General features: G+C 37.1%; 1 protein-coding gene across 1 annotated transcript in view; it reads left to right on the top strand.

Moving 5' to 3' along the window:
- The first annotated feature begins 238 nt into the window (after positions 1-238).
- ERCC6L2 (ERCC excision repair 6 like 2) overlaps positions 239-25,111 on the top strand; it is a 49,387-nt gene continuing 24,514 nt past the window's right edge. Inside the window, exons 1-12 of the mRNA XM_030467764.1 lie at positions 239-728; positions 2,511-2,935; positions 5,430-5,549; positions 7,118-7,311; positions 9,671-9,832; positions 11,048-11,255; positions 12,542-12,682; positions 14,165-14,278; positions 15,710-15,829; positions 20,146-20,217; positions 21,343-21,488; positions 24,969-25,064. Of these exons, the coding sequence (XP_030323624.1) occupies positions 710-728; positions 2,511-2,935; positions 5,430-5,549; positions 7,118-7,311; positions 9,671-9,832; positions 11,048-11,255; positions 12,542-12,682; positions 14,165-14,278; positions 15,710-15,829; positions 20,146-20,217; positions 21,343-21,488; positions 24,969-25,064 (1,817 nt within the window). The 5' untranslated portion in view covers positions 239-709. The remainder of the gene's footprint in view (positions 729-2,510; positions 2,936-5,429; positions 5,550-7,117; positions 7,312-9,670; positions 9,833-11,047; positions 11,256-12,541; positions 12,683-14,164; positions 14,279-15,709; positions 15,830-20,145; positions 20,218-21,342; positions 21,489-24,968; positions 25,065-25,111) is intronic.

The raw sequence follows: 25,111 nt of genomic DNA, 5'->3' as shown, positions 1-25,111 counted from the left end.
CCGCCTGCAGAACACACACGTTCCAGATCCCAGCGCCATGACCACCTGCCACCCGGGACACCTTCCCCACACACGGACACGCCCCACGCGCCCTCCCTGCCCTGCTCAAGGCCCTCCTCTGCCGCCAGCCCCCAGCGCCCTGCTCCTTGCCGCCCGGCTCTCGCGATACTTCTCGCTCCTCCTACCACCCTACCGCTCCTTTGTGATCGCCGTCCCGCTCTTCTCGCGATACCTCTCCCGTCTCCTCCCCCATCTCGCCCGCCGAGGCCGCGGTTGTGGCGGGGGGGAAGTGGAGTGAGGAAGGGGCTCCCACACCCGTGTCCCCGGGCACGGCTCCTGCCCACACCCTGCAGCAGCGGGGGTCGTCCTGGCGGAGGGCAGATGCGGCGGGGAGGGGGCGCCAGGCCCCCCGTTCTTGATGCGGAGATGGCGGGGCAAGCGGCGGTTTCCTTCCGCAGCACGCTGTGAGCAGCCTGCCGGGTGCCTGCTCGGCGCTCACCGCCTGTCCTCACCGCCTGTCCTCTCACCGCGTTTCCCCGCCGTGCCTTGCCCCGGGAGCGTGTGGCTTCCAGGGAATGCGGGCGCTAGGCCCGGCTGTGCCGGTCTCCTCTAGCAGTAGGTCCCCAGAGCGGCGGGCCCGGCTGGCTTCTGGTCCCCCAGGTGCCTCCGCCCCTGGGCTCAGCTGGGCTTGGCACGGCCAAAGGTTAAAATGTGTGATGGTGCCCCAGGTAAGCACTTTCCGTATATCTTTCCGGGGCGATGTTCAGACACTTGTCGTTTATTCCCACTTGCCCAGGTGGAAAATAGGAGCAGCTGCAGAAGGTCCGAGGTGGTTGTTAATCCACGGTGGGAGCTGGCTAGCAGTGCCTTGTGCCTCTGCTGCGGGGCCTCGCCTAACATCCAGGCTGAGGCGTTTGAATGCAAGAGGTATTGATGGTCTGATTTAGAAATGCTCAGTGGGAAAACTCTTTAAATCGGTTCTGCTTATCAGAAACGTTTGAAATAGTTTCTTGGGAAAACGTGTACGTGTACTCAAAACATCACGGAAGAAAACATTTTAGGGCTTTTAGCCCTGGTTAATCTTTTTAGTTTAACAAGGGAAGTGCTTGAATATTGCTTTTACAAGTCACTTACTGTAGCATAAAAATTCCATTGCACTCTTTAAGTGGTCAAACCTCAGTTAAAAAACACTCATGGTACTTGTGTAGAAGACACAAAACATTCTTGTGTAGAAAACAGAAAACATTTTGCACTACCCATAAAAATGGAGGAAAATGGAGTTGCTTGCATTCACAACTTCTTCTTTTCCTTACTTATGAAGAATAATTGGTACAGAGGTGTACCACCTCTGAACATAGTTAGAAAGTATGAATACTTGCTCTGGTACAAGACTTTTTCTCATACTATTTCCCATAAAAGCCCTAGGTGATTCTGCTGCTAATTACTTTGTCAGAAGTAGCAGAACTTCTAATACATAAGAAATTATGAAAGTTCTGAAATGAGTAATAGATGTTCCTCTCTGTTTTGGTATGGCTTAGCAGGGAGAGGATGGAAATTGTTTCCACAAATACAAAAGGCCAATGCTTCCTCAATTGAATTTGGAAAACTTCATGTGGAACTGCTATTAGCTAGTTCTTTCTCTTTTTACAGTGAAGAGTGAAGGCTATCTTTTTTCTCATAGACATATTTTGGGTTTTCCTTGTAATTTCTATGTGGAGTATTTGGACTCTGATACTCTGCCACTCTTCCCTGTTGGCAGCGTACACACCATTTAAAAATTATCACTGTGTGTGAAATGTAAAACTGAGGTAGTTGAAAATGAAGCAATTCAGTTATCTCTGTTGTTAATGTTTGATAAGCTCTATTAAGGCCATAGTGAGACCACATGGAGGAACAGATTTTAACAGTTCCAGACTGCAGAGATATGCTTATTGATTAGGTAGACACTTCGATTTACAATACAGGCTATTAAGTGTTCTTAAAATGCACCTCTGTTGTTTACAAACTTAAGGGTTTTTACCTGTTTTAGACTTTGTTAGGGAAAAGGTCATGTTTTCCAATTATATTTGTAAAACCATTTACTGACACTCCAATATCAGACTTGCATAGATCACGAGTGTATCTAATACAGAAGACCTTTATTACCAATTCACAAGGTATTTTAACTAGGTACTAAACCTGCAGGCACCTGTGTATTTGTCTTTACTTGTGTGAAGCCACTGTGGAAAAACTTAACGTGGCAGAATATGGATTTGAGGTGAGTTTTTTCCCTATAGACTTTAAGATAATTATAAAATAGTAGCACTTCAAATTATGATTTAGTATCTAAATCAGGTTTTGGTTCTAAACAGTATTTCAGGATCCTAATTCTAGTGGTACCTTCAGTAAAATCTTAGTATTAGCTGTTATGCATTTTGTGAAATTTATATCCAGTGTTTTATTAGTGTGGCAGAATGAAATACTTAATACATTTGACCAGTTTATCACTGTGTGTGTTTGTATTTTTATAGATAATTGGCGTATTGGGGACAAATGCCTTGCCCATTGTCTTGAAAATGGGAAGCTTCGTGAAGGAACAATAATCTCAGTTGAAAAGGACAAGAATGGAAAATCATTTGCTGTTGTATCATTCTTGGATTCTGAAGAAAGGAAAATACTAATAACTAAACTTTGTAGAGTCAAAGCCAGCAGAGGACCCTGGAAAAGCTCAGTATTTCATGATGGTGATTTGGAAAAGCCTTATTTTCCAGACCAAAATCTTCCAGCTCCTGGAGTTGCTTTTAAATTATCAGACAACGGTGATTTTATCCCATATACAATTAACAGATACCTGCGTGATTATCAAAGAGAAGGAGCCCAATTTCTGTATGGACACTATACTAATAAAAGGGGGTGCATTCTTGGAGATGATATGGGCCTTGGAAAGACAGTACAGGTATTATTTTTGTTTGTTACACTGAGATAATGGATGATTTTTATGACATTCTTTTTTCTGTGAGATGTAAGTCTTTTTAAAAAAGAATGTATTTAAGAAAAGCTACCTTAGTGAAGCTTAACCTTCTGTTTATATTAAGGAGTTGGATAAAGCAAGACATGACTGTCCAGGGCAGCACTTAGAGCTGAGTGATTGTTGTATTTAAGATGCACTTCTGACAGGCCACAAAACTGGGATGTGGCCCATTTTAATGTAAGCAGAGGCAGTTATGGTAGTTAAAATATCGGTGTTAATTATATATTGAATGTTTGAGGATTGCTACTTGTGCATCATGAAAGAAATTTGTATTGGAATATGCTAGAACTATTTACAGCTCTTATCTGATTGTAGCTTTTAAAATGTCTTTTTCCTTTTTTTCATGGAAACCAATAGCTTGACTATAATGGGAATGACAAGGAGCAAATACACATGCTCCCATTTCTGGAAAAAGTGCTTAGATGTTCCATGTTATTTTCATCACTTTTGTAGACATGGGAGTTGGGTGAAGGGATGAAGTATTTTTCCACTATGCTTTGAATTGGTGTGGCCCAAACGTTTTATTTATTTTAGTGAAATTAGAGTGTTTTTCTGTTTGAAAATTCTGTTCAGCCTGTCTGATTTTAAGTTAACAGCTTAAATTTTATGGGGTCAGTCTTTCTTCTCCCCTCCTTTTCTCTCTCCATATATCAAATGCAACCCCATTCCTTCATTGACAAATTCTCACTGTAGTGTCTGTTGCCCTCCTTAGAGAATGTCAACAGCCATCCATCAGTGCAAGGAAGTATTGTTCTGCAGCAAACTTGACATGAAGAGTGGATAAACAAAACTAGCAAAACTGTTCTGGATAGAACATCTAGAACTGTATCATGGGTTTGTGATCCAGTGCTTCTGATCTGCTAATAGATGTGTATTAAAAGTAAACTTCATACGTTTATCTTAGCTTTTACCCAAATTTAGCCATGCTTCTTGTCAATGGCTGTTTAAGAAGTCCGTAGTTATGGAAGTTTGTTTCTGCTCAGACCTGCAGTCTCAGAACTGATTCTATAATGACCTGGTCACCTTTATGACTTACTGTAATCTGTCAAAGTCACATCTCATAGTTATTTCTTTTAATCACAGTGTAAAGTTTGCAGAAAGGTTTGATGAGTGTTGTGTGTGTTGCCTTTTTTTGTTTGTTTGTTTGTGTCACATGAATATTCTTTGTTCTTTTGATCTGATATTTACTGAAATGGCCTTACTATATGTCTCTTTCATTCCACGCTGAGGTAGAATAACTTACTAAAATCATGTTAAGGAACAATATTAAAGTTTCCTGTTAAGACCTGTAGGTTGCTTCATGCTTTGTCTGGAAGAGCCAAAGGTTTCTCAGCAGAGTTGCTGGTATTAAAAATTTGTGATGCTTAATTCCTACAAAAATGGAGGATCTGGAAGACACTGTGGGATTTTATGTTCAGCTGAACTTTACTCTAATTAGGATTTAAAAAATACATATTCAGGTCAAACAAATTGCAAACTTGCAGTTCCTACCCCAGTTTATATGAAATATTATGTTTTAAATGGTTGTTTTTCTTTTCTTCTATGTGTCTTCCCTACTCTGCAGCCCCATATGAAGTCAGTGTCCTCTGTCTTCTGTTCATCTGCCTTTACTCACCCTGATATGAGCAGCTGTGTAGCAGCAGCAAAAGGAAGCATCTGTAGCTGGCTGCTCAGAGTAATAGGGGCCTGTTAATTTTCAAAAGAAAAACACTTCTCTCATGTGTATGAGCCTTGCTGCTGCTTAGCCCCACAGATACCAAGTGGGTTTTACAGATTTGAATGCTATGGCCGGATACCTCTGTGCCTTCTTCCTGGTTTAGATTACCATGGGAGCAGCTTGGAATAGGCTCTGTTGTGATATTTTTTCCTTCCGTGGTGTATTAGAATGTCTTTCATAATCAAAGATGAGGCAGGGATGAGAACATAGTTAGCAACAGGAATTGAACATACAGAAGACAACATATTAGTAAAAATTTGGCTTCTAGGTCAAATATCTTCGTGCTTTTGCGTAAGTAGTGTTAGGAGTAAAGTTAGCAAATATCCCTTCTGTTTTGTCATCCAAGATTCTGGTGTCCCTGTGAAAATGGAGGAAAACTGCAAGGCAAGACTCCTCTCTAGTTTTTGCTGGATCATTCATAGTATCTATCTTCCCATAATATCTTTAGGGACTTCTCTCAGAGTTTGAAAAAGTAAAATGGAGCAATTGTCTTATAATGAATTTGGGATGCTACAAGGGAAGGAGTTTTCCATTTTAAAAACAGATTGATGTAAAACAAACAAAAAACCCAAACAAACACCCCAACCCCCCTTTCTGAATTCCATCCAGGATTTTGTCCTAAATATTTATTTTCAGTGGAACTAATTAACTTTTTGTTTGCATTTTTTAGTATAACTGCTGAGAGTTTTTCTCTTTTTGAAGGTCATTTCATTTTTGGCTGCGGTGTTGCACAAAAAGGGAACACGTGAAGATATTGAAAACAATATGCCAGAATTTTTACAGAGGACTATGAAAAAAGAACCAAAATATAGCCCCAAGAAGGTACAGCTTTAATAATAAAAGCTGAAGGATTTTGGTAAAAGGCAGTACTTCGATTTCTTTTGTTTGTTTGTGTAAGGATTTTATGTATTCATTTTCAGTATCAGAAACCTGAGTAGATTAGAGTTTCATGGTTTTCCTGATAGTAATAGGGAAGTTTTTGGTTTTCTAGATTGTCATAGTGTGTTATCTAGCTGTTACTGTATAACTGTTGATCTACACTAACACAAAACATAGTGAAGTATCTAGGTGAGACTTTTGTGCATAGAAAAGCCTTTAGTTTTTTTGTGATTATGTTTCCAAAGTACAGAAAGTACATGTGTAAATAGTAACGTATTTAAATAATTAAGGCAAATGTATTAAATATGGTAATTTATTACTAATATTTTTGTGACCTTGCATATATTCTTGAATGACTATCATGTCAGAAGTAAGTCTGATAGCTTAGGTAATCAAATGTAGCAAAAAAAGCTGCGTGTAAAAATTCTGTGTGAATGAGAGAAAACTGAAGTCTGTTTTAGTTTTACTCATCGGACCTATACAGTTTCTGTTTTCTGTTGCGTTTTTTTTATGGGGAACATTTGAGTATTTAACTAGCAGAATGGTTCATATGACACTAGCTCTGCATAATGGATACAGGTTTTTCAGGAAAGATAGGCAGAGAACAGGTAAAGGGATAGCATTTCATGAGAGAAAACCAAAACAGAGCAGGAATTCTCTGGGAATTAGAGAAGAATATCACTTTGAGGACAACTAAGTTATGGAACAGGTCACAGAGAGGTTGTGGACTGCCCCACCATTGAGGTTCTTAAATGCATAGAATCATCGGGGTTGGAAAAGAGCTCTAAGGTCATAGAGTCCAACTGTCCACCCTGCAAGCCCTAACCACTAACCTATCCACTGTAGCCCTTTGTCTACCTGTCTTTTGAATACCTCCAGGGATGGTGCCCCTACCATTTCCCTGGTCAGCCTGCTCCAATTCTTGAGTAGGGAAAGCCCTAAATGCTAGAATTGAGAGTTGTCCCTGCATTGATCAGAAAGTTGGACTAGAAACTTCCTGAGTTCCCTTCCCACCTCATTGATTTAAATATCCTATGATATTAAATGAGTTGTATGATCTGTCTTAAATTTTTAAGCCCTTTTCAGGTCTTTCTGTTTTGAAGTCAGGCATTGACTAAGCTTGGAAAATGAAGGAAATAGAGTAAGCTGCTTAGTCTCTTCATCCTTTTATTCTCACCATCTGTAAAACATTTCATGGTACACAAATTCACATGCTACAACAAAGCAAAGTCATAATATCTCATGTCTTACTGGAGTTGTTAGAGTATAATATGACTTAGTATCACTCCTTTGGTATCTTTTGAAGTATTAGAGGGTTTTTTTTCCTACTTTTTATGTAATCTGAGAAAACTGATTACTTTGGAATTTTAACTTCTATCCTATTTGAAACGACAAAATTAAACCATTCTAACCATAAAGCTGTAAAATGAATCTCAAGATTATGCTTTTCCTTATTGAGAAAGTGCAATGTTCTAGTTTTTCCAGTAATGCTACAACAACTCTGTTTTCAGACCTTCCTTATCGTGGCCCCTCTTTCAGTGCTGTACAACTGGAAAGATGAGTTAGACACATGGGGGTACTTTAAGGTCTCTGTCTTACATGGCAGTAAAAAGGATGATGACTTGAGTCGCATCAAGCAAGGGAAATGTGAAGTTGCCCTTACAACGTACGAGATACTTCGCCTGCATTTGGATGAATTTAACAGGTAATAATCTCAATGTATTTTTCTTCACACAATTTTAACTGTGTAAGTTTGCTTTGTTTTTTGCAAATACTTAGTATTTCTGTGAAATGTAGTCACTCTTAAATCCAATGACTCATTGTGTTGAAGATGAGAAAAGTTAGTTTTTGTTATTAACTCATCCATTAAGTATTTTCTAAAAGATGCAAGAATTGCCTGCCTGAAAACTGATGGTAGCTAAAAGACAGGCTGAAGATATTGCTGTTTCAGTACAGTGTTTGGAGAAGAAAAATTGGAATTTTTAGAAAAAAGTATTTTGGAATTTTTTTTCAAAAGGTAGTTTCCATGTTGTATCACTTTTCACCAGCTTGGTGAAATTCTTGAGTCCTAAAAACTTTGAGATAGAAGATGTGTATTTGTGCCTGTGTGTAATTTGAAATACCTCATGGATTTACTAGGATCAAGGTCTTTTCGTCAGCAGATTGTATTAGAAATCCTACTTTATTTGCTCTATAGCTGTTGGCATTTTCAAACTGAGTTGCCTTTCCTTTGGCTGTGTTCTGGCGTACCTGGGGTTCCTCTTGTCTGGTGTTTGTGGTCCTCTTTCCTTTCATCATCTTTGGAAATAAGAGTACAAGTTTTATGAACAGCAAATAGCAGCGACCCACTCTTAGAAGTTGGTCTTCTCAGCAGCTCTGCAGATCTTGGTCTTTTAGGTGTTGAGAAAGGTCCCCCCCTGCATTAGTGTCTTGGTGTTCTTGATGGCCATCACCAAAACAATTAGATCTGTAGCTCTTACTGTGCTCAGGTATGAAAGAGAAGTGCAGATAGGAGAAGGCTGATGGAGTTATGTTACCATTGCCCTAGTTCTTGTTGTCTTTCTCTGTCACTGAGTGAACAGCGGTCAGGAAATAGGTCAGTGACTGCCTGTTTGCAACTATGTTACTTAAGCATACAGATTTACCAAACTGCTTTTGCAGAGCCTGTAACTGGATGGGCCTATGATATTGACGCTTGGAAGAAGCTGTGTGTCTCGCTTAGGTAGAATCAAAGAATGGCTTGAGTTGTAAGTGACCTCAAAGATCATCTAGTTCCAAGCCCACTGCTGTGGGCAGAGACTCCTCCCACTAGACCAGGTTGCTCAGAGTCCCATGCTGCCTGGCCCTGAACACTTCCAGAGAGGGAGAATCCACTGCTTCCTTTGCCAAACTGCCAGTATCTCACCACCATCACAGCCAAGAATTTCTTCCTAATATCCAATCTAAATTTACTCTAATTTTGAAACTATTGGCCCTTGTTCCATCACTGTGTGCCCTTGTAGATGTACTGGCCTCAAAAACTGGTCTTAATTTATAATCACTAATGAGAATGTGTAGGCTCAGTTATGCATTTAAATCTTCATAATGCCAGGTCAAGTTGAGGGAGCTAGCAGATGATCATCTGCTAGGTTCCTTTCAGAAACTGCAATTTTTTAACAGATTTTTGGGAATATAGGGAACTTGGATATGAGTGAATGTGTTTAGGTGGCATCAAAAATGCCACAAAGTCAGCCTTCAGTTTCGTGAACTAAATGCAGTCTGCTCAGGAGAAAGGTTTCATTCTAAACAGATCTTTCATCTTTTTGCTGCTTGAGATGTCAGCAAAGTGGATATGATTTTGTTCTGAAATATTAATTCATATATATTAAGTAATCTCAAATTATATCGCTTCCTGGAGACATGGTGATTTAATTAGTATCACAGTATACATAGAGGTCATACTACCTCCTAGTTTAATGCTTGAACTGGCTGCAAGATACCTTTCAGTCCCTGTCTGTAGATGTGTTCCTCCTAGTTACAAAATCACAAAATACTGAAACTGTTCTGCCATGTTGGGATCATAGAGAAACTAAAGAAGTTGAGTGATGCTGTCATGTCAGAGGCCATACAGATTGAAATGCTTCCAGTCTAGTTCTAGCTACACTGATAGGTTTTGTTGGAAAAATCAAGCACATCTACCCTTAAGCATGTTTCAATAGTTTACCTTCAGAGATTTATCTAATTTTTTTAAGTCTTACTTATGAGTGGAATAAGTGCTGGTGGGATGTGCTGGATTGATTGCTACAGAGTTTGAAGGATTCACAGAAAGTATTTAATACAGTTAGCTGTAGTTCATTTATTTGGCTATATAGTTTAGCCAATGTACTCAACTATGGCAACTAAATTTACTAAACAGAATATAAAGATACCAGGTAGTATAATACTATGTTAACCAGGAAAACAAAAAAGTTAGAGTGTCTTACACTAATTGCAGGTGAGTGTGAGGCTCAGTTTAATTTGTACATGTATGTGGGCTGGCAGGAGAAATAATTCCAGTTAATACTATATTTCTTGTTTATCTCTAGTATAGAATGGTCTGCTGTGATAGTAGATGAAGCGCACAGAATCAAGAATCCAAAGGCTCAAATAACTCAAACTATGAAGTCGTTAAAATGCAGCATTCGCATAGGCCTTACTGGGACCATTCTTCAGAACAATATGAAGGAACTTTGGTGTGTTATGGACTGGTAAATAATACATCTTATTTTTTGTTTTATTATTTAAATGCCTCATGTATTAACCAGGCAGTGGAACGGGGATAGGACTAGATGTTTTGGGGGACATGTGTCAAAAAAATTATAATATACAGTAGTCCTCCCAAAAACCCTCTGTTTGTGGGAATGTAAACACTTTTTTCCATAGATGTGGTGGAAGCAGCTCCTGGTGGATATGTCTGCAGTACTTATTTTGCAGTTACGTAGTAAGATGGGAGGTACTCATATTTGACTTCTGTGGAATCTGGGAAGCAGTTAAAATTTTCTTTTTTTCACTTATGTTTACTTTTCTTTTTTAAGGATGTTACTTTCTTATTTTTCTCTCCTACACACAATAGACTGAGATTCATTACACTTTTGAACTATGTTGTGCTTTTGCTCTGTCCAGTATGTGCTTGTCATTGTGACTTTCTTGGAAGCTGAAAGTAAAATTTTGCTGTTTTCAAAATGCACAAGGGCAGCTATTTGAAAGTAACAAGTCTTGTCCAGGATAACTTTTAATGGAGATGAAGGGGTGAAAATAATCATATAGATAGAAATAGAAATATAAACATAAACATAGAAGACTTAGCGGGGATGCTTTACAGATAAGGAACAAAGTAAACATGCATCAAATATAAGGAAATGTACATTGAATTGAAATACCAGGGAAAGAATACTTTAATAGTAAGCTAAGTGTTGCGTTCTATTTTGGTATTAATACATGGTTCCAATATGTAGTATTGCCAAGGATTACCAAATTTCCTATTGGGTTTATTAAGATTTTGCCTAGTAAATTTCAAAATCTGCACAACCTGATTTTAAGAAAAACAATAATCAAAAACATGACTGCCTAGCTTCCAGCTTAGTTTCCTGAACAGTAGCAGCCTTATAGTTTAGAGGTTCTAAATACATGTTGCTCTGCTGAGCTTTAGTTTCTCTAGAGTTGGCAACTCTTTCCTGAGGGGACTCCTAACATTTGAGGATCAAAGTAACTGAAGAAAAGGCATGTCTGGAGGTAGTATATGTTTCTATTTATATCCACAAGTTTTGTTAATTTCTACAGTGGTCAATAATTTAAGATCTCTTGCTGTTAGCCAGACACAATTTATGGTATGCTTTTAGTTAATGGAAAAGGATAGACTGCCTTGGAGTAAAGAAAATTCTGTTACTCCTTCACACAGCCTCTGCCTTTTTGTTCTTTAATAGGGCTGTACCAGGACTTTTGGGTAGCAGACTACATTTCAAGAAGAAATTTTCTGATCCAGTGGAGCATGGCCAGAGGCACACTGCAACTAAAAGAGAGCTAGCAACGGGTCGTAAGGCCATGCTGAAGCTAGCAAGAAAAATGTCTGGCTGGTTTCTGAGACGTACCAAAGCGCTTATCAGTGATCAGCTGCCAAAAAAGGAAGACAGAGTAAGAGTGTCTGCACATTTCAAATGCAATGCTAATGAATATATATCTTCTTTTGTTTTTATTGTGGTTTTTTTCACTTTCATCATCCTTTTAGTAGTTTATGGTTTTCTTTTGGACTTCAGAATTTAAGAATCCCAAGCCTGGAAAAAATTCACATGCAGTAGTGTGCTTTGTTCACATAATTACTATGATTGCATGTTGAAATGGAGTTAATCAAGCATGAAAATGTTCAGCTAGACTGACTAGTGATTTACGCACTATTTTATGTGCACTTTTGTATTTTTTTCTGTGCAAACTCATTGCAGTGTATGTAAATCTCTTGGAATTCTGTGTAGGACTTCTGAATTTGAAGCTTCACACTTTGGAAGTAGAATGGTGTGCTTTTAATTTTCATCTCTACGTTTGATCACTAAATGAAAAAGAGCCTCCAGGCTTAAAGCTGATTGTTGATAGTTCTCTAATTCCGTTCAGCTAATGGTATTGTAAACATTATATAAAGTAGTGATACTTGTAACTGTAAATAAGAATTCCAATAATTTCTTATTAGGTATATTTGTACTTTTCAGTATGCAAACCCATTAGTTTGCAGCTAATATTGTTTTAAAAATTTGGTACTTACTCTTTTTCCTCAGTATATAATAATGTAATCTAAATTGTCTTCTGAAGGAAAGATTAATACAAACATCAGTCTGTTGCTTTTCTAAATCAAGCAGGTTTTATTCTTTTCATTCTCTTGTTAGTGTGAGTATATGTTCAAGTTACTGCTGTATTATCATAGCTCAGTATGGTGCTGCTGCTGTGTGGGTGGCCTAGGTTAAGGACTGATCCTGGGATTTCTGTCTCCTGCTGCTTAAGACTAAAGATGTCATGGACATGCCACCCATGGTCTCTAAGAAGAGGGATAAGAGTTTTGGCCACAGCACTCTGTAGATCCTTGCCTCCTCATTGATTATTCTGTTTGTCCTGCATGTGGTTGTGCCCTGTAACAGCTAGTGCCTGAAAGGAGGAAAGAAAGGGTGAATCAAGCAACAGGCAAAGGAGAAGGGAATTCTTTATTAAAATCAAGAAAAAAAAATGCAGAATATTTCCTCCTCCTATCCATCCACAAAAGCCATACTGAAAGGTTTGTAGAAACCTAGCAGCAGGTTGTCACAGATTGATGCTGACACTGATATTATTGTTTTCTACGTAATTTTCTAGTTTTTATGGTTTTGTGGTGCAGTGCTCTTTACTTCTTGTTGTATGCTGCACATAATTGTGTTTTTGTGGTTCTCTCTCTTTGGCAGATGGTATACTGTTCCCTGACTGAATTCCAGAAAGCAGTTTACCAGGCAGTGCTGGAGACAGAGGATGTAAGCTTAGTGTTACGAGCAGGAGAGTCCTGTAGCTGCAACAGCGGCCGTAAAAGAAAGAACTGCTGTTACAAAGTAAGAACGTGCACAGTTTGGATTTTTTAACCCAGTATTTCTGATTTGGGTAGTAAATTAGTTTTATCAAGAGACAAGCAGCTCATGAAGAGCTGATTGAAATAGCTATGCAGTTGTAAGACATCCGTTTGGGAAGTCCTGAATAGAAACATGGGTTGGTGCATCACAAGCTTGATGGGATTAGGCGTTTTGGGAATATGGCAAAGCTGCTTTGCATGTCCAGTTGTCATTTATGCAATAAATTTTGGGTTTGTTGTATTAATAATTGCACGTGTGAAGCAGTTGATACTGGCAAGAATACTAGACTGGGATCTTCAGTATGTGACTCAGGTGGTCAGTGCAAAAGCTAGGTATTAGCTTAGAGGTGTCCTGGACCTAGTAGGTTGTCTGGGATTTTATTGTGTTTTAACTGCAGTTGGATTACCCTTCTGTGCATCTAGGTGTGTGCTTTTCCTCAAAGAAGGCAGAACTGACAGTAGGCATAGAGCACAAGCAGAACTTTGTGCATGAGTAACAGCTCATAGATTTCTTCTGTGTCTCTGAACTTCAGTAACATTTGATTAATGTAGCTTTATTTTGTCTGTATCACTCAACATAGACTCAAGGTAAGAATGTCTTCTTAAAATTCATGTCTCATACTTGCTTTCCCCTAATTTCTCTCTGTCCAGTTTTGATTCTTAAATAGTGGGTTGTTTGGGGTTTTTTTTCTCCCAAATTATGTAGCTTATTCAGTCTTCTGTATCATTTTTTAGTAACAATCCCTCTATCGGTCTGTTTAATATCCCATGGGTACTAGTGTTATATGCAGGCTTCTGATTCTTGTGGTGTTTTGTACAGAAAGGAAATGCTGCTGAACTTAATTCATAAAGGTCATTAGGTAGGCCTGTAGATACTGTATTCCAGAATTAGCCATGCAAGGAGAGGAAAATGAATATTGGTCAAAACAGCCAGCAGTCATAACAAGGAAAAAAGCTGATGCTGTTGCTGCTTCTGCATTGCAGAGTGCCTGAAACTATTTGAATTATTTTACTTAATGTTTACAAAACTTCATATACTACTGCTTTAGAGAAAAGTGAAGATAGCAGTTGTAGAGTAAGAAGTCATTCAAACAGCTCTGGTTTGATTTATGTTTAAATCAGTTGTGAAGTTACTGTCCTTATCTGCCAAGGAATTCTTTATTATAATAGTAATTTTCATAGATTTCACGCTATCTGAAATGTTTAGCAAGCTGTGAACATAGCTGTGGTGTTCTTCTGTTTGTGAGAAGATCTTCTCTATCAATAAGACCTCAAAGCTGAGGAAAAAAACTTTGCTGCATTTTTGTTAGAAATACACTATGCATCTCATCGGGATCAATTATAGTACTGCTTAGAATTGTTAATGCACTAAATCTTGTAAAAATAGCATTTATTTTAGATTATTTTTTTCTTCAAGAGTGTTTGTTTTATTTATTTTGTGGTTTGTTTGGGTTTTTTTTGGTAGGTAAATGCTCACGGTGAAACAGTTCAGTCACTGCGCTTCAGTTACCTGACAATCCTACAGAAGATTGCAAATCACGCTGCACTGCTGCGGACGAACAACACTAGCAAGCAGCAAGTTAGTTTCAGAAGTATCTAAAAAATACTTGTGGAAAATGGAATGAAAACCACTGAAAGAAAATTGCTGCTGGTCTCCTTTTTAAGTCTTAGCCAACTGAAAATATTTTGCAAAAACTATTTTTCCATTAATTAATTAAAAATACAGCCCTTATTTAGTAGAGAAGTCACGTATCTGAAACATTGTTACAGTGACACTGGAAAATATTAGGGGGAAGATTAATTTTTAGTAATTTTTAATGCCATTTCTGTTCCATTTGTGGCAAGTTTTTAGTAAGAAGAATTATCATTGTGCAAATAAATAAAATCCAATCAGATAGTAGTTTTTCTTAGTATTTTGTATTCAGAGCTGGGCTTCTTAAAATATTGAAACATGTTTTATTAGAAAATGCCCACAGAGAGAACAGAATCAGTTTATTATGTTACTGTGGCAAGCAACCTACAAGGCACATAAATGGCATCGGTTTTAGTAATATTTGTATTTGACCCTTAAGATCAAAAATGAGCAAAGAGATTTACAGATGTTACCACTTCCTCTCAGAAGCCACAAGAGAAAATCTTAGATAATCTTGGCAAGGTTGTTCTACTAAGCATTTTATTTTTTATTAAATGTTACTGTTATGTGACATAAATTACCAAATATTTTCAGTGTTGTTATTTTTTTAATATTGTTCTTACAGTTTTTGTTTGTAATAAAATTTCAGACTTTAGCCACCAAAAACCAATACATAAATGAATATTTTGAGACTGACTTTTATGTCATACATAATCATTAATGTCTCAAATCTGGTGAAGAAATGGATATTTTGTAGTATCTTTAGTGTTGAAGTCCATCGCTTGTCTCATTCTTAGGTGAGAGGTAAGTTGTTTTCTGCTGCTCTGGAAATGGAGACTTAAAGCATGTGGTCATTTTTGAGTTTAGAGCTACATACATTCTAGCAGTGGTGCATTAATCTGGCTTTTGAACAGTTTAAATGCATTTCTCATATTGTTTATTGTCATGTTGGTGGGACAGTATGTAATTTCTGTATTGCTTTATTATGCCAGAGGGTCAAGAGAAATGCTGGTTCGCAATTCTTGGGTAATGGAAACCTCAAGTCAACAGAGTTCTTTAGATTTACAGTTTGGCCAGTTCTATTGCAGTCTTGTAGTCCAAGAGAAGAGACTTTGGGCATCGCATACTCCTTTAATAGGAATCCATCATTTCAAATTAGAGTCTTCTTTCTTTTACAAAATTAAACCAAAACATACGGGACATGTTGTATCCAGCAATTCAGTAGTGAACTGAACAAAACCACATTAACTCTTTCTGCCTGAGTTACTTAAATAAATTACTTGTTTTAACCTGTTCAGCTCCTTGTATGGCTTATTGGTATCCCAATGATGTTATCCCAGTTTTAACTTCTATTCATACTTTCTGGTTTTCTTCTAGGAAACACTTATCAAACGGGTGTGCAGCCAGGTATTTTCTCGTTTTCCAGATTTTGCGCAATTAAGTGAAAATGCGGCCTTTGAAACGATCTCTGATCCAAAGTACAGTGGAAAAATGAAGGTAAACCTGTTCCCTAGAGGAGGGGTATCAGCAATAGATCTGCAAATGGATATTAAGAAATACACACTTAATGGCTGTGGTTTTTTAATAGTTTTGTTTATGATGGTAGTACCACAGCAGAGATCTCCTGTCTTGGACAAGGTTTACTTTGGGCAAAGCCTGGGTAAGAATGATTGGTGATTCTAAGATATCTGAAGTTGTTAGCTTCACATATTAAATGATACTCATGAAAATGAACCTTGCTGTCATAGGGATTGGGGTCATAGTATTGCAAATGGTTCTATGAGACTGTCAGCTCAGTGGCAAACAAAAATGTTTGTGGAAGGAAAAGCACAACAAAATCTTCATAAACTTAATGATTTATGCGCATCATTGTGCTCATTGTGGGTAGCTTCAGTCTATCTTCTTAAATAGTGTGTGTTAGACCTTGAAAAAGTTCAGAAAAAGGTCATATAGGTCATCAGTGCTGTGGGAAAGAAGCAACCAAATAGGCTGGCACACTCCATTAGTATTAGGCAAAGGTACAAAACAATACCAAACTTTTTTTCCTCCAGCATAAGAAACGGTAATCTGGTATCATTATGGGGGATTCTCTTTGTTTGGTTTCTTTATTACTTTATAAATTACAGAATGCAAGTATTTTCAAATGCCTTGAAGGTATATAAGGTATAAAATACCTTACTTATTTTGTATATTTGATACTTTATTTTAGAAATCCATAATGTTTCTTTCAGTCCATTGCAAACTGAATAGGATCAATATAAATTATTGAAAGCATTGCCTACTTGGAAGGAAATTGTTCAGCTTTCTCTTTGAAGGGGAATTTGACTTTGTGAAGTTCACAAATATATCCTAGTATAAACAGAATATTCTGAACTCTGCTGATATATCTGTGCTTGGAATTCGGAGTTTTACATAATGGTCCAAGTAGTCATCACTGAAAATAAGGTCTTTGGATCCAGCTGCAGATGACACCTCCCCTTGAAGTCTTCAAGGCCAGGCTGCATGGGCTTTGAACAACCTGGTCTAATGGGAGATGTCACTGCCCATGGCAGGTGGGTTGGAACTGGATGATCCTTAAGGACCCTTAGAACCCAAACTATTCTATGATTCTATAACTATGATGCCAAAAACTGTTTCCTACATGTCTGGTAATGTGGATTTTTTTGTTAGTGTTTGGTTTTGGGTTTTGTTGGTTTTTTGTTTTGTTTTTCCTGCTTCTGATTGCATTTCTCTTGCAAAAAGAAGTTTGTCTAACTCTTCTTTCTTATTCTATTTTAAAACAAGCTGTTGGGATGATTGTGAGTTTTATATTCTGGAGACAAAATTCATTCAGAAAGTATTCCATTTAGTATGGACCTCATCTTGTCAGAAAGTAATCAGAGGAGAATCATCAGATACTAGAGCTTGAAAGTAACTTAGTATATTTTTAAGATGTTTGTTGAATGAGACATTATAATAAAATAGTGTTGTCCCACTCAGTTCTGTAAGTAAATTCTAGAAACTAATTGAAATACCTTTAACTTCCAACTGGTAGGATACATTGAATATGTATTATTTAGTATTTTAAATTTAGTACAGGCTATGCAGAAATTTTGGGTCTTATTCTTTTCTAGATTATATTTTCAGAGGAAAAGTTTGTGGCAATTATTTTAATTTATTCAGGGCATGGGAAAGGCTAGGAATTGTTGAAGAAATTTGTTAGCTTAGCCATTGTAACTGAGGGGTTCTGAGAGGTTGAAAATGTTACAAGTATTTGCTAAAATATCTTGTTCTTTCAAAATGCAGAGATAAAACATATAGGGAAACATTGCCTACTGCCACCAGTAAAACTGAACAGAAGAGTGAGGATGTGGCATTTTGCTGCCTTACCTTCAGCTGTGGCTGCAGTCATCTCTAAATGCTTTGCAAGCTGCAGCATTTACAATGAGCCATATCAGGTTTGCCATACTAAATGCAAGATATTATAATGAGAGCCTGGAACAAAAAACAGTCCCTATAATCCAGATGTTCATGTATGAGTGTTGGTGGTATACCTACAGCTAATACATCACTGTTATTGTGAGAGGTGGGTAATAACACAGTGAACAGTTCTGAACTTCAGCTATTTTTGTGGTATTATCCCTTCGTTTTCAATTGTACTGCAGAACATAAGATCAGAGGGCTTTCCTTACACTTTCTATTGCCAGGTGAATTTCATGCCTAGATATTTAATTTGAAATGGTTTTTTGATTGGGGAGGTTGGATTTAGATGCTAGGAAAACTTTCTTCACTGAAGGAGTGGTGAAGCATTAGAACAGGTCGCCCAGGGAGGTGGTAGAGTTGCCATCCCTGAAGGTATTAAAAAATGCGTAGGTCTGGTGATGATTTAGTGGTTAAAGTGGTGTCGGACTGACAGTTGGACACAATGATTTTGAAGGTCCTTTCCAACCGTGATGATGTTATGATTATTTATACAGATTTGCTAAAATTATGGGTCTAAGAGACTCTATACCTTTTGAAGTGACTTCTGGCCTCTCAAAATATTTTTTTTTTTTTTAATTACAGAAGCAATATTCCCACACACATTCATTTGTGGAGTTTTGGAATACTGTTGTTTTTTAATAAAAAGCTCTTAGGAATAACTGTATTGGACTGATTTATCTACTTTGGAATATTATCATTAGTTCAGTACAAAAATGGAAGTCTATCAGAGCACCTTGCAAATAATAGTAATTTCCACTATTAGGCATCATCTTAACCTAGGTAGACATAGTTTTGAAGACGTAAAAACATTACAGGCTAGCTTGACATCTGTATACAAGCCAGGTGTTAGATGTGAGAGTTAAAATTTTATTGCAGTCAGACAACTTGCAATGTATAATAATGAGATACGCATTTAAATCTATGTGGGCTCTTTAAAGGGGAGTGTTACTTTTGCTTGAGAATGATCAAGTGTTTCTTTTTCAGACTAACAACTTTCAGGATAATGCTCTGGTGTTCAAGTGTATCATTTATTGATCTTTTGGTGCAAAACCATCAATTACTTTTCCCTGTAAAGTAGAAGAGCTGTTCTTTACTGCAGAATATCTGAAGTTCCAGTGGGCATGACATTAATCCATTTTATTTAAACAGACTTGATGGATTTGTTTGTGTGTTCTATAGGAAATTATTTGACGTGTACTTTAATAAGAAGTATAATAATACAGTAGCCATCTTTTTTCTATTTTAAATGCGTCTTACTGTTTTATAATGTGGCTAAATAAAATGGAAAAATAAGTCATTTAGCTCTTGTTAAATTACCTGATTTGGTTTTTCCTAGTAAACTAAATCCTGGTTTATATGTTCTTGTACAATGCAGCCAGGCAAAGGATACCTTGTTCATTAGGGTTTTTTTGTTTTGTTTTGTTTTGTTTTAACTTGTAACTGGCTTACCAATGCATACAAAAGGGCTTATAAAGTGCAGTAGAATTACTGCTTAAGATAATACCCAAATCTGTAAATTTAATATAAACATTCTTAGCTATTTGGTTGTCATGTCAAAGATTTGTTAGGCTTTTAGTGAAATTAGTGTTGATTGACAGTTTATGTATTTATCACTGAATAAATACAGCTTTTAAATATCTGTTGCTCACTGGGAGAAAGCTACAGACATGGTACAAAAAATTCCTCTCTCCCCTTTGCGTATTGCTTTTGCGTGGTCCTCTGGAGCTGCGACTGCCAGATGTGGACATGCTTCTTTTGAAAATAACAGTATCGCTATTATACACAAGGCTCTGGATTATTTGCTTCCCCAGCAGAAGAACACTGTGTGTGGGTGGGTTATTGGCATTTCTAGGTCTGTGCAGAGTCTGGGAAGCTGGATCCTACTGTAAACAAAGCAACAGAGGAGAGTGGGAGCAGGGAGGGGCGTACATTTCAGTGATTATTTTAAGAGGATGAGTTCACAGGAGTTCTGAACAGCAACCTGAAGCAGACATTCATGTTTTCAGGGGAATTGTCTGCATTTGCTAAATGCGAAAATTCACAAGCTCAACTGATATAGATGATAAGTAATGTTTTGTTACAGTCTATGCATTCAGCTTCTGAATTTACCCCTTGGTAGTATGTTTGCTTTTTATAGCAGGATTTCCATGTAGTTCAATTAAATACACATAAGTCTGGTGTCTCCATGACCTTCAGCACATTTATTATGTTAGTAATGTTTTTTGTTAGGCCTCTGGCTTTTCAAACAATTAAGTACAGTGCAGCCCATTTAAAGGCTGGTAACACAAGTAAGTGTGTGAGATTACTTGTAGATAAAATCTCTTTATTTCTGTTTTGTGGTTCATTTACAGGTCCTTCAGCAGCTTTTAAATCACTTTGAAAAAAACAGGGATAAAGTTCTTCTTTTCTCCTTTTCCACAAAGGTGAGCTCCACATGATGTTTATCAATTAGTTACAGCAGTACATTTTGAAGCTTAAAGCAGTGAAGTGAAAGGAAGAACGGAGATGTTGTTGACAGCTGTGCTGTGAGAAATAGTGATAAGGACAATGTGCCATACTGCAGAATTACACTGAAACCTAGGTTATGATAAAAATGGTAATGGCAAACCAAATGTAATACTTCTGCTGCCTTAGACTTTTTAAAAATTGTATTACTTCAGGTTTTCATAGCTCATATTGAGTTCAGCTTTTATATTTTGTATTGGAGAAGTGTAATAGCAAAATTCAACTGAAGTACTATGCTACCTTTGTGTTAGCACTGGAAGGAGTTAAATTTCTTCTGTTCTACTTGCTTTTAACCATCACTAGTGATGAAACATCAATCTTGAAACTTGTTACATAAGTTGGTTTGAACTGAAACAGTGATTAATTTGAGGAAGAGGTGTATGCACGCTTCACTTCTAAGTGGCTTGATCTTTGATTTTCTTGTTAGGTAATAGTGTGTTTCCTGAATAGTGCAAACTGTATTATGATTTTCTTTACTCAAATGTTCAAACCAATAGCATTAAAAAGTAATGGTAGTATTTAATAATTTTGTAGCTTTGAAGCAGACTACAAATTTAGTATTTGTATGTAGTAGCACAATACTCATGTGTTTCAGGCTGTTCTTCACAGTGTTCAAGCCCAGACTGACTCCTTGATCCTGCGGTCCCTTTGAACTCTGGCGGTGCATACCAGCCTGTTTATCTGTTTTGATTCTGTTGCTCATCTGCCATCCTTCAGGTCATTGTAGCTAAGATTGTAGGACACAGTTTAGTTTGCTTTCCTGCTTGTTGGTTTGTACTGACTCAGCATCAGTTGGAGGTAGAATAGGCAGCCAGGGCTGGAGGATTGAGTCACACCACAGCAGTCCAACGTTAGTCACCCTGTGTGCTGTAGAATCACAAGTAAAAACTGTCAAGGATGTTGATACTGACTTGAGAAGTTTTACTCTGACTTTCAGTGCTTGGTATAATTAAAGTGTATTTGAAAGTCATGGCCTCTGTGGTTATGTTTTATCAAAAATACAACAGTAAACATGTAAGCTTTTTTCTGATTTTTCCATCCAGTTGCTAGATGTGCTGGAACAATACTGTATGGCATCTGGGTTGGATTACCGAAGACTTGATGGAAATACAAAATCAGAAGATAGAATCAGAATTGTAAGGGAGTTCAACATCATTCAAGAGATCAACATATGTCTTGTATCTACAATGTAAGAAAAAGTAACTCCTGGTCTGTTTCACTCTTTTTTCTAGCCTTTAGTAAATGGGTTACTTTATTTGATGAACTTGTGAGGGTTTACTTTTATGAGAAAGTGAGTTTTCCCTTGTCTGTTAGTAAACACAGACTGCTGTGGACTGAGCTTCTTAAAATAACTGAAGACTTCCTTCCCCTTTTTTCTTCTTTATGAGGATTGCCAAGACCTGAAAGAGGCTGGTTCTCTGAGTCCTTAGTTCTAAAGTTCCACTTGGCTGTAGGAGTGAGGAAATGTATTGAACTGTATAATTGTATCTTACTGTTAATCTACATGTTAATTAGCATATGTTTTCTTAAAGTACTTCAAGCAATCCTTGCTTGTCTTTTAAAAATGTATTTGACTATCAGATCTGCTTATTGTTTTTTGATGATTAGTGAATTCTTTTGAAATACAGCAATATCTTCAACTAAAAGTAATGCAAATATGATTGCCATTCTTTTATCATCTTTATTTTTTTTTTTAATTCTGATTAGTTCCATGTTTCTTCTTGGATGAAGTCTTTTACCAAGCAAGGGCAGAAACTTTAGGGAAACTTTTAATCTTCCTGCCCAGAGGAATGCTCGGTGACCTTCATCATCTGTCCCTATTCCTTTGTTCCCGAAGACAGCAGGGTATTACTGTGTCTGTAGCATTAGGAAAGACTCTATTTTGTGCTTCTATCAGTCTAGTTTAGTTACATGATTATAATTGCTTCAAATCTCTTCTATTAATTTACACAGAAATAAAAATAAAGGTCAGGTAAACAGAGCTGGTTATTCTCCTCTCTGCAATTAGAGCTTGTGAACAGAGATTGATGAGCTTTCCGTACCTGCTGGTGGTGCAGTAGATGAGTCTTGATTCTGTTGGTCTCAGTGTTTTTCATATTACTGAGTAAATGGAAGTAACAAACAGTGATGAAATTGCAGTATAACCAGCGTTTAATAATAAAAAACAGCGCAATTTTTTGCCTTATCACAGATAACAAACTTCTCTTTATTTGTTTGTACAGTAATGGAAGCAGGTTTCCTTTTGTAATCAAAGTGATTTATTCCAATTTTAGTCTACAAGAGATTAATCCTTTCCCTTATTCAGATTTCAGGCATGGGGACTTCAGTCCTTCACACTTTTTTATTTCTCAATACACGCAATAAGGGGACAGAATTAGGTTGTACTCTTCTGTTTGTACTTTACTGCAAAGTTTCTGGCAGTCTTGTTCTGTTTAGCCAACAATTGACTGCTGTCAATTACTCCATATTTTTAATGAGCTGAATTTAACTTTATTCATAACTGTGCTGTAAATAATTTTCAATGTGTGTGTAATCACATTCAAAGAACTCTAAACCACAAGATCTCACTAACACAAACTACTTACCTCAGTAAGTAGACTTTACATAGTCACATCTTTCAAGGAAGTGTTTCTAATGTGGTATTTTGTAACTTCTGAACAGTGTAGCATTGAGTTTTCAGTGACAGGACATAAACCCAACCCATTATTCAACACAGTGTGCAGTTTTAAATAAAATGATCTTGTTCATAACAGAACTGCTACAAGACATTTTATATAGGGCTCTTCATCTGAGCAATCTGCATGGACCATCTTGAAATAATGAACTCATTACCTCTGGTCAAAATGATATTTAAATGGAAAATACTCTTTATAATCCACATATTAACTGTTGTGTCCATTCTGTGCATGAAGGATATAGGAGCAATTCTTTTTTGGCATTGGAGTATTTGAATTTTTTTGGTATACCTAAAATATTAAAGGTAAAGTCTTTATAAAGCTAAATATCCTGTTTAGTTAGTTTTTTGTAGTCTGTTTTACTGACAATAAGGCTTCACACTGAGCTTTACTTCATATTTCACTTCCAAATATTGCAGATTTTTATGAGAAAGCATTTGGAAAAACATGTTGATGTACATTTCAGTCTGACTGCAGGGTTGGTTTGGTAATATGAAAGACTTAATTCTGTTCTCACTAAAAAAGAAATACACCAAAATACAGTAACATATTCTGAAAATACCCAGATTTTTACTCAGCATTTGAAATTTTGAGAGCAGTCATCCTTTGGAAGCCTCTGTTAATACTGGCAGGTTCCTACATTAAATTTTTTCCAAATTTAAGTAGTTCAACACTACATTACACTTGGAAGAAGCCACAACTATATTTATATTAATGGGCATTCCATGAAGACCAAGAGGTTTTGCAGCTCCATAAGCTTTTGGTTTCTGTCTGCATTTATTCACATCCCTGGGAACTGCCTTTCATACTGCTTTAAAAAAGCAGAATATACAGCAATTTTTTAAAACCAGGTGCTTGGTAAATTAAATGGGATTGACTGTTTCAGTTTTCTGCTTTAAAGAAAAAAAAAAAACACCTTCCCACCCCAAAAAAACCAACCCAAAAAACCCAACTAAAACCTAAAAACCAAAATGCTTGAGATTAGTACTGCCTGTGTCAATGTAAAGAGTTGTTTTAATAGCTAAATTAATAGTAGTATTTAGCATGTGCTTGCATAGGAAGTTGTCTCTTTTTGTAGGATTGTTGGTTGAGACAGTTGAAAAGAGTCACTATTTGCTTGTTTTGCAGCCACATGAGAAGTCTTTTACTCACTTTTGTTTTTATCCAGTCATCCAGCTATGTGTAGCTGTAGTTTTGATAGATTCAGTGAGGGCTTTAGCTACCTCAGGTTAAGTGTAAGTGTAAGCTTAAATACTTACCTGGCTTACAGGCTTTCCCAAAACACAGCACAGCTGTTTAAGACCATGTAACTGGTTTCCCGTGACAGCTTACTCACAGGAGAGCATTTTTTTACAGTGACTTTTTCCTTGTAAGGGCACCTCTGAATGTTACTGATAAGAAGCAGTATCCAATACTGTTTTTAACATTTGACTTACATACTGCACAAATATATTTGTGACAGTTACAGGTGTGAGTTACCCTGGATTTTGACCATTCTAGTTGAAGTTGGATAGAGCATTACTATGCTTTGGAATTAGAGGTAGTAAAATTTAATGGAGACATTTTATTTGATAGGTTTTTTTTTTTCTTTAACCACTTTTGTGTCACTTAACATTATAAATTTCCGTAAAGTTGCTAGGGGAGTTGGCCCATGTAGGACTCAGTGGGTATGAAGGAGCAATCCCGACTTTCACTATAGTAAGGTGATAACATTTGGTTATGACTCAGGTAGTTTCAGAGTTTGTGTTCATCTCACTACTTAGGTGGTGTGGCTGCATTTTACAGTAGTGGTTATTTAAGTACTTGGTGCTTACTAACAGTAACAAGAAGTTGTACCCCACTGTATTCAGTATCTTTATAGTACTCTGTTTTTATACTGGGGAAGGGTATGCGACTATGAATCTCGTACACTGAAAAAAACCTCTTCTGTTTTTCTTACTGTCTTGTTTTTCTTAGTTCAAACAATTCTATTTTTTTCATCTTTATGATTTTAGGGCTGGTGGAGTGGGTGTTAATTTTGTTGGTGCCAATGTTGTCATACTTTTTGATCCTACATGGAACCCAGCAAATGATCTTCAAGCTATTGACAGGTACACTCCCAAAATACAGAACTTGATTCATGTTTTACTCTTCTTTT

Source organism: Calypte anna, chromosome Z (assembly GCF_003957555.1).
Source record: "Calypte anna isolate BGI_N300 chromosome Z, bCalAnn1_v1.p, whole genome shotgun sequence".
Taxonomy (NCBI): Eukaryota; Metazoa; Chordata; class Aves; order Apodiformes; family Trochilidae; genus Calypte; species Calypte anna.
Note: the sequence above shows the minus strand (reverse complement) of the source record. Positions and strands in the feature narration are given on the sequence as shown.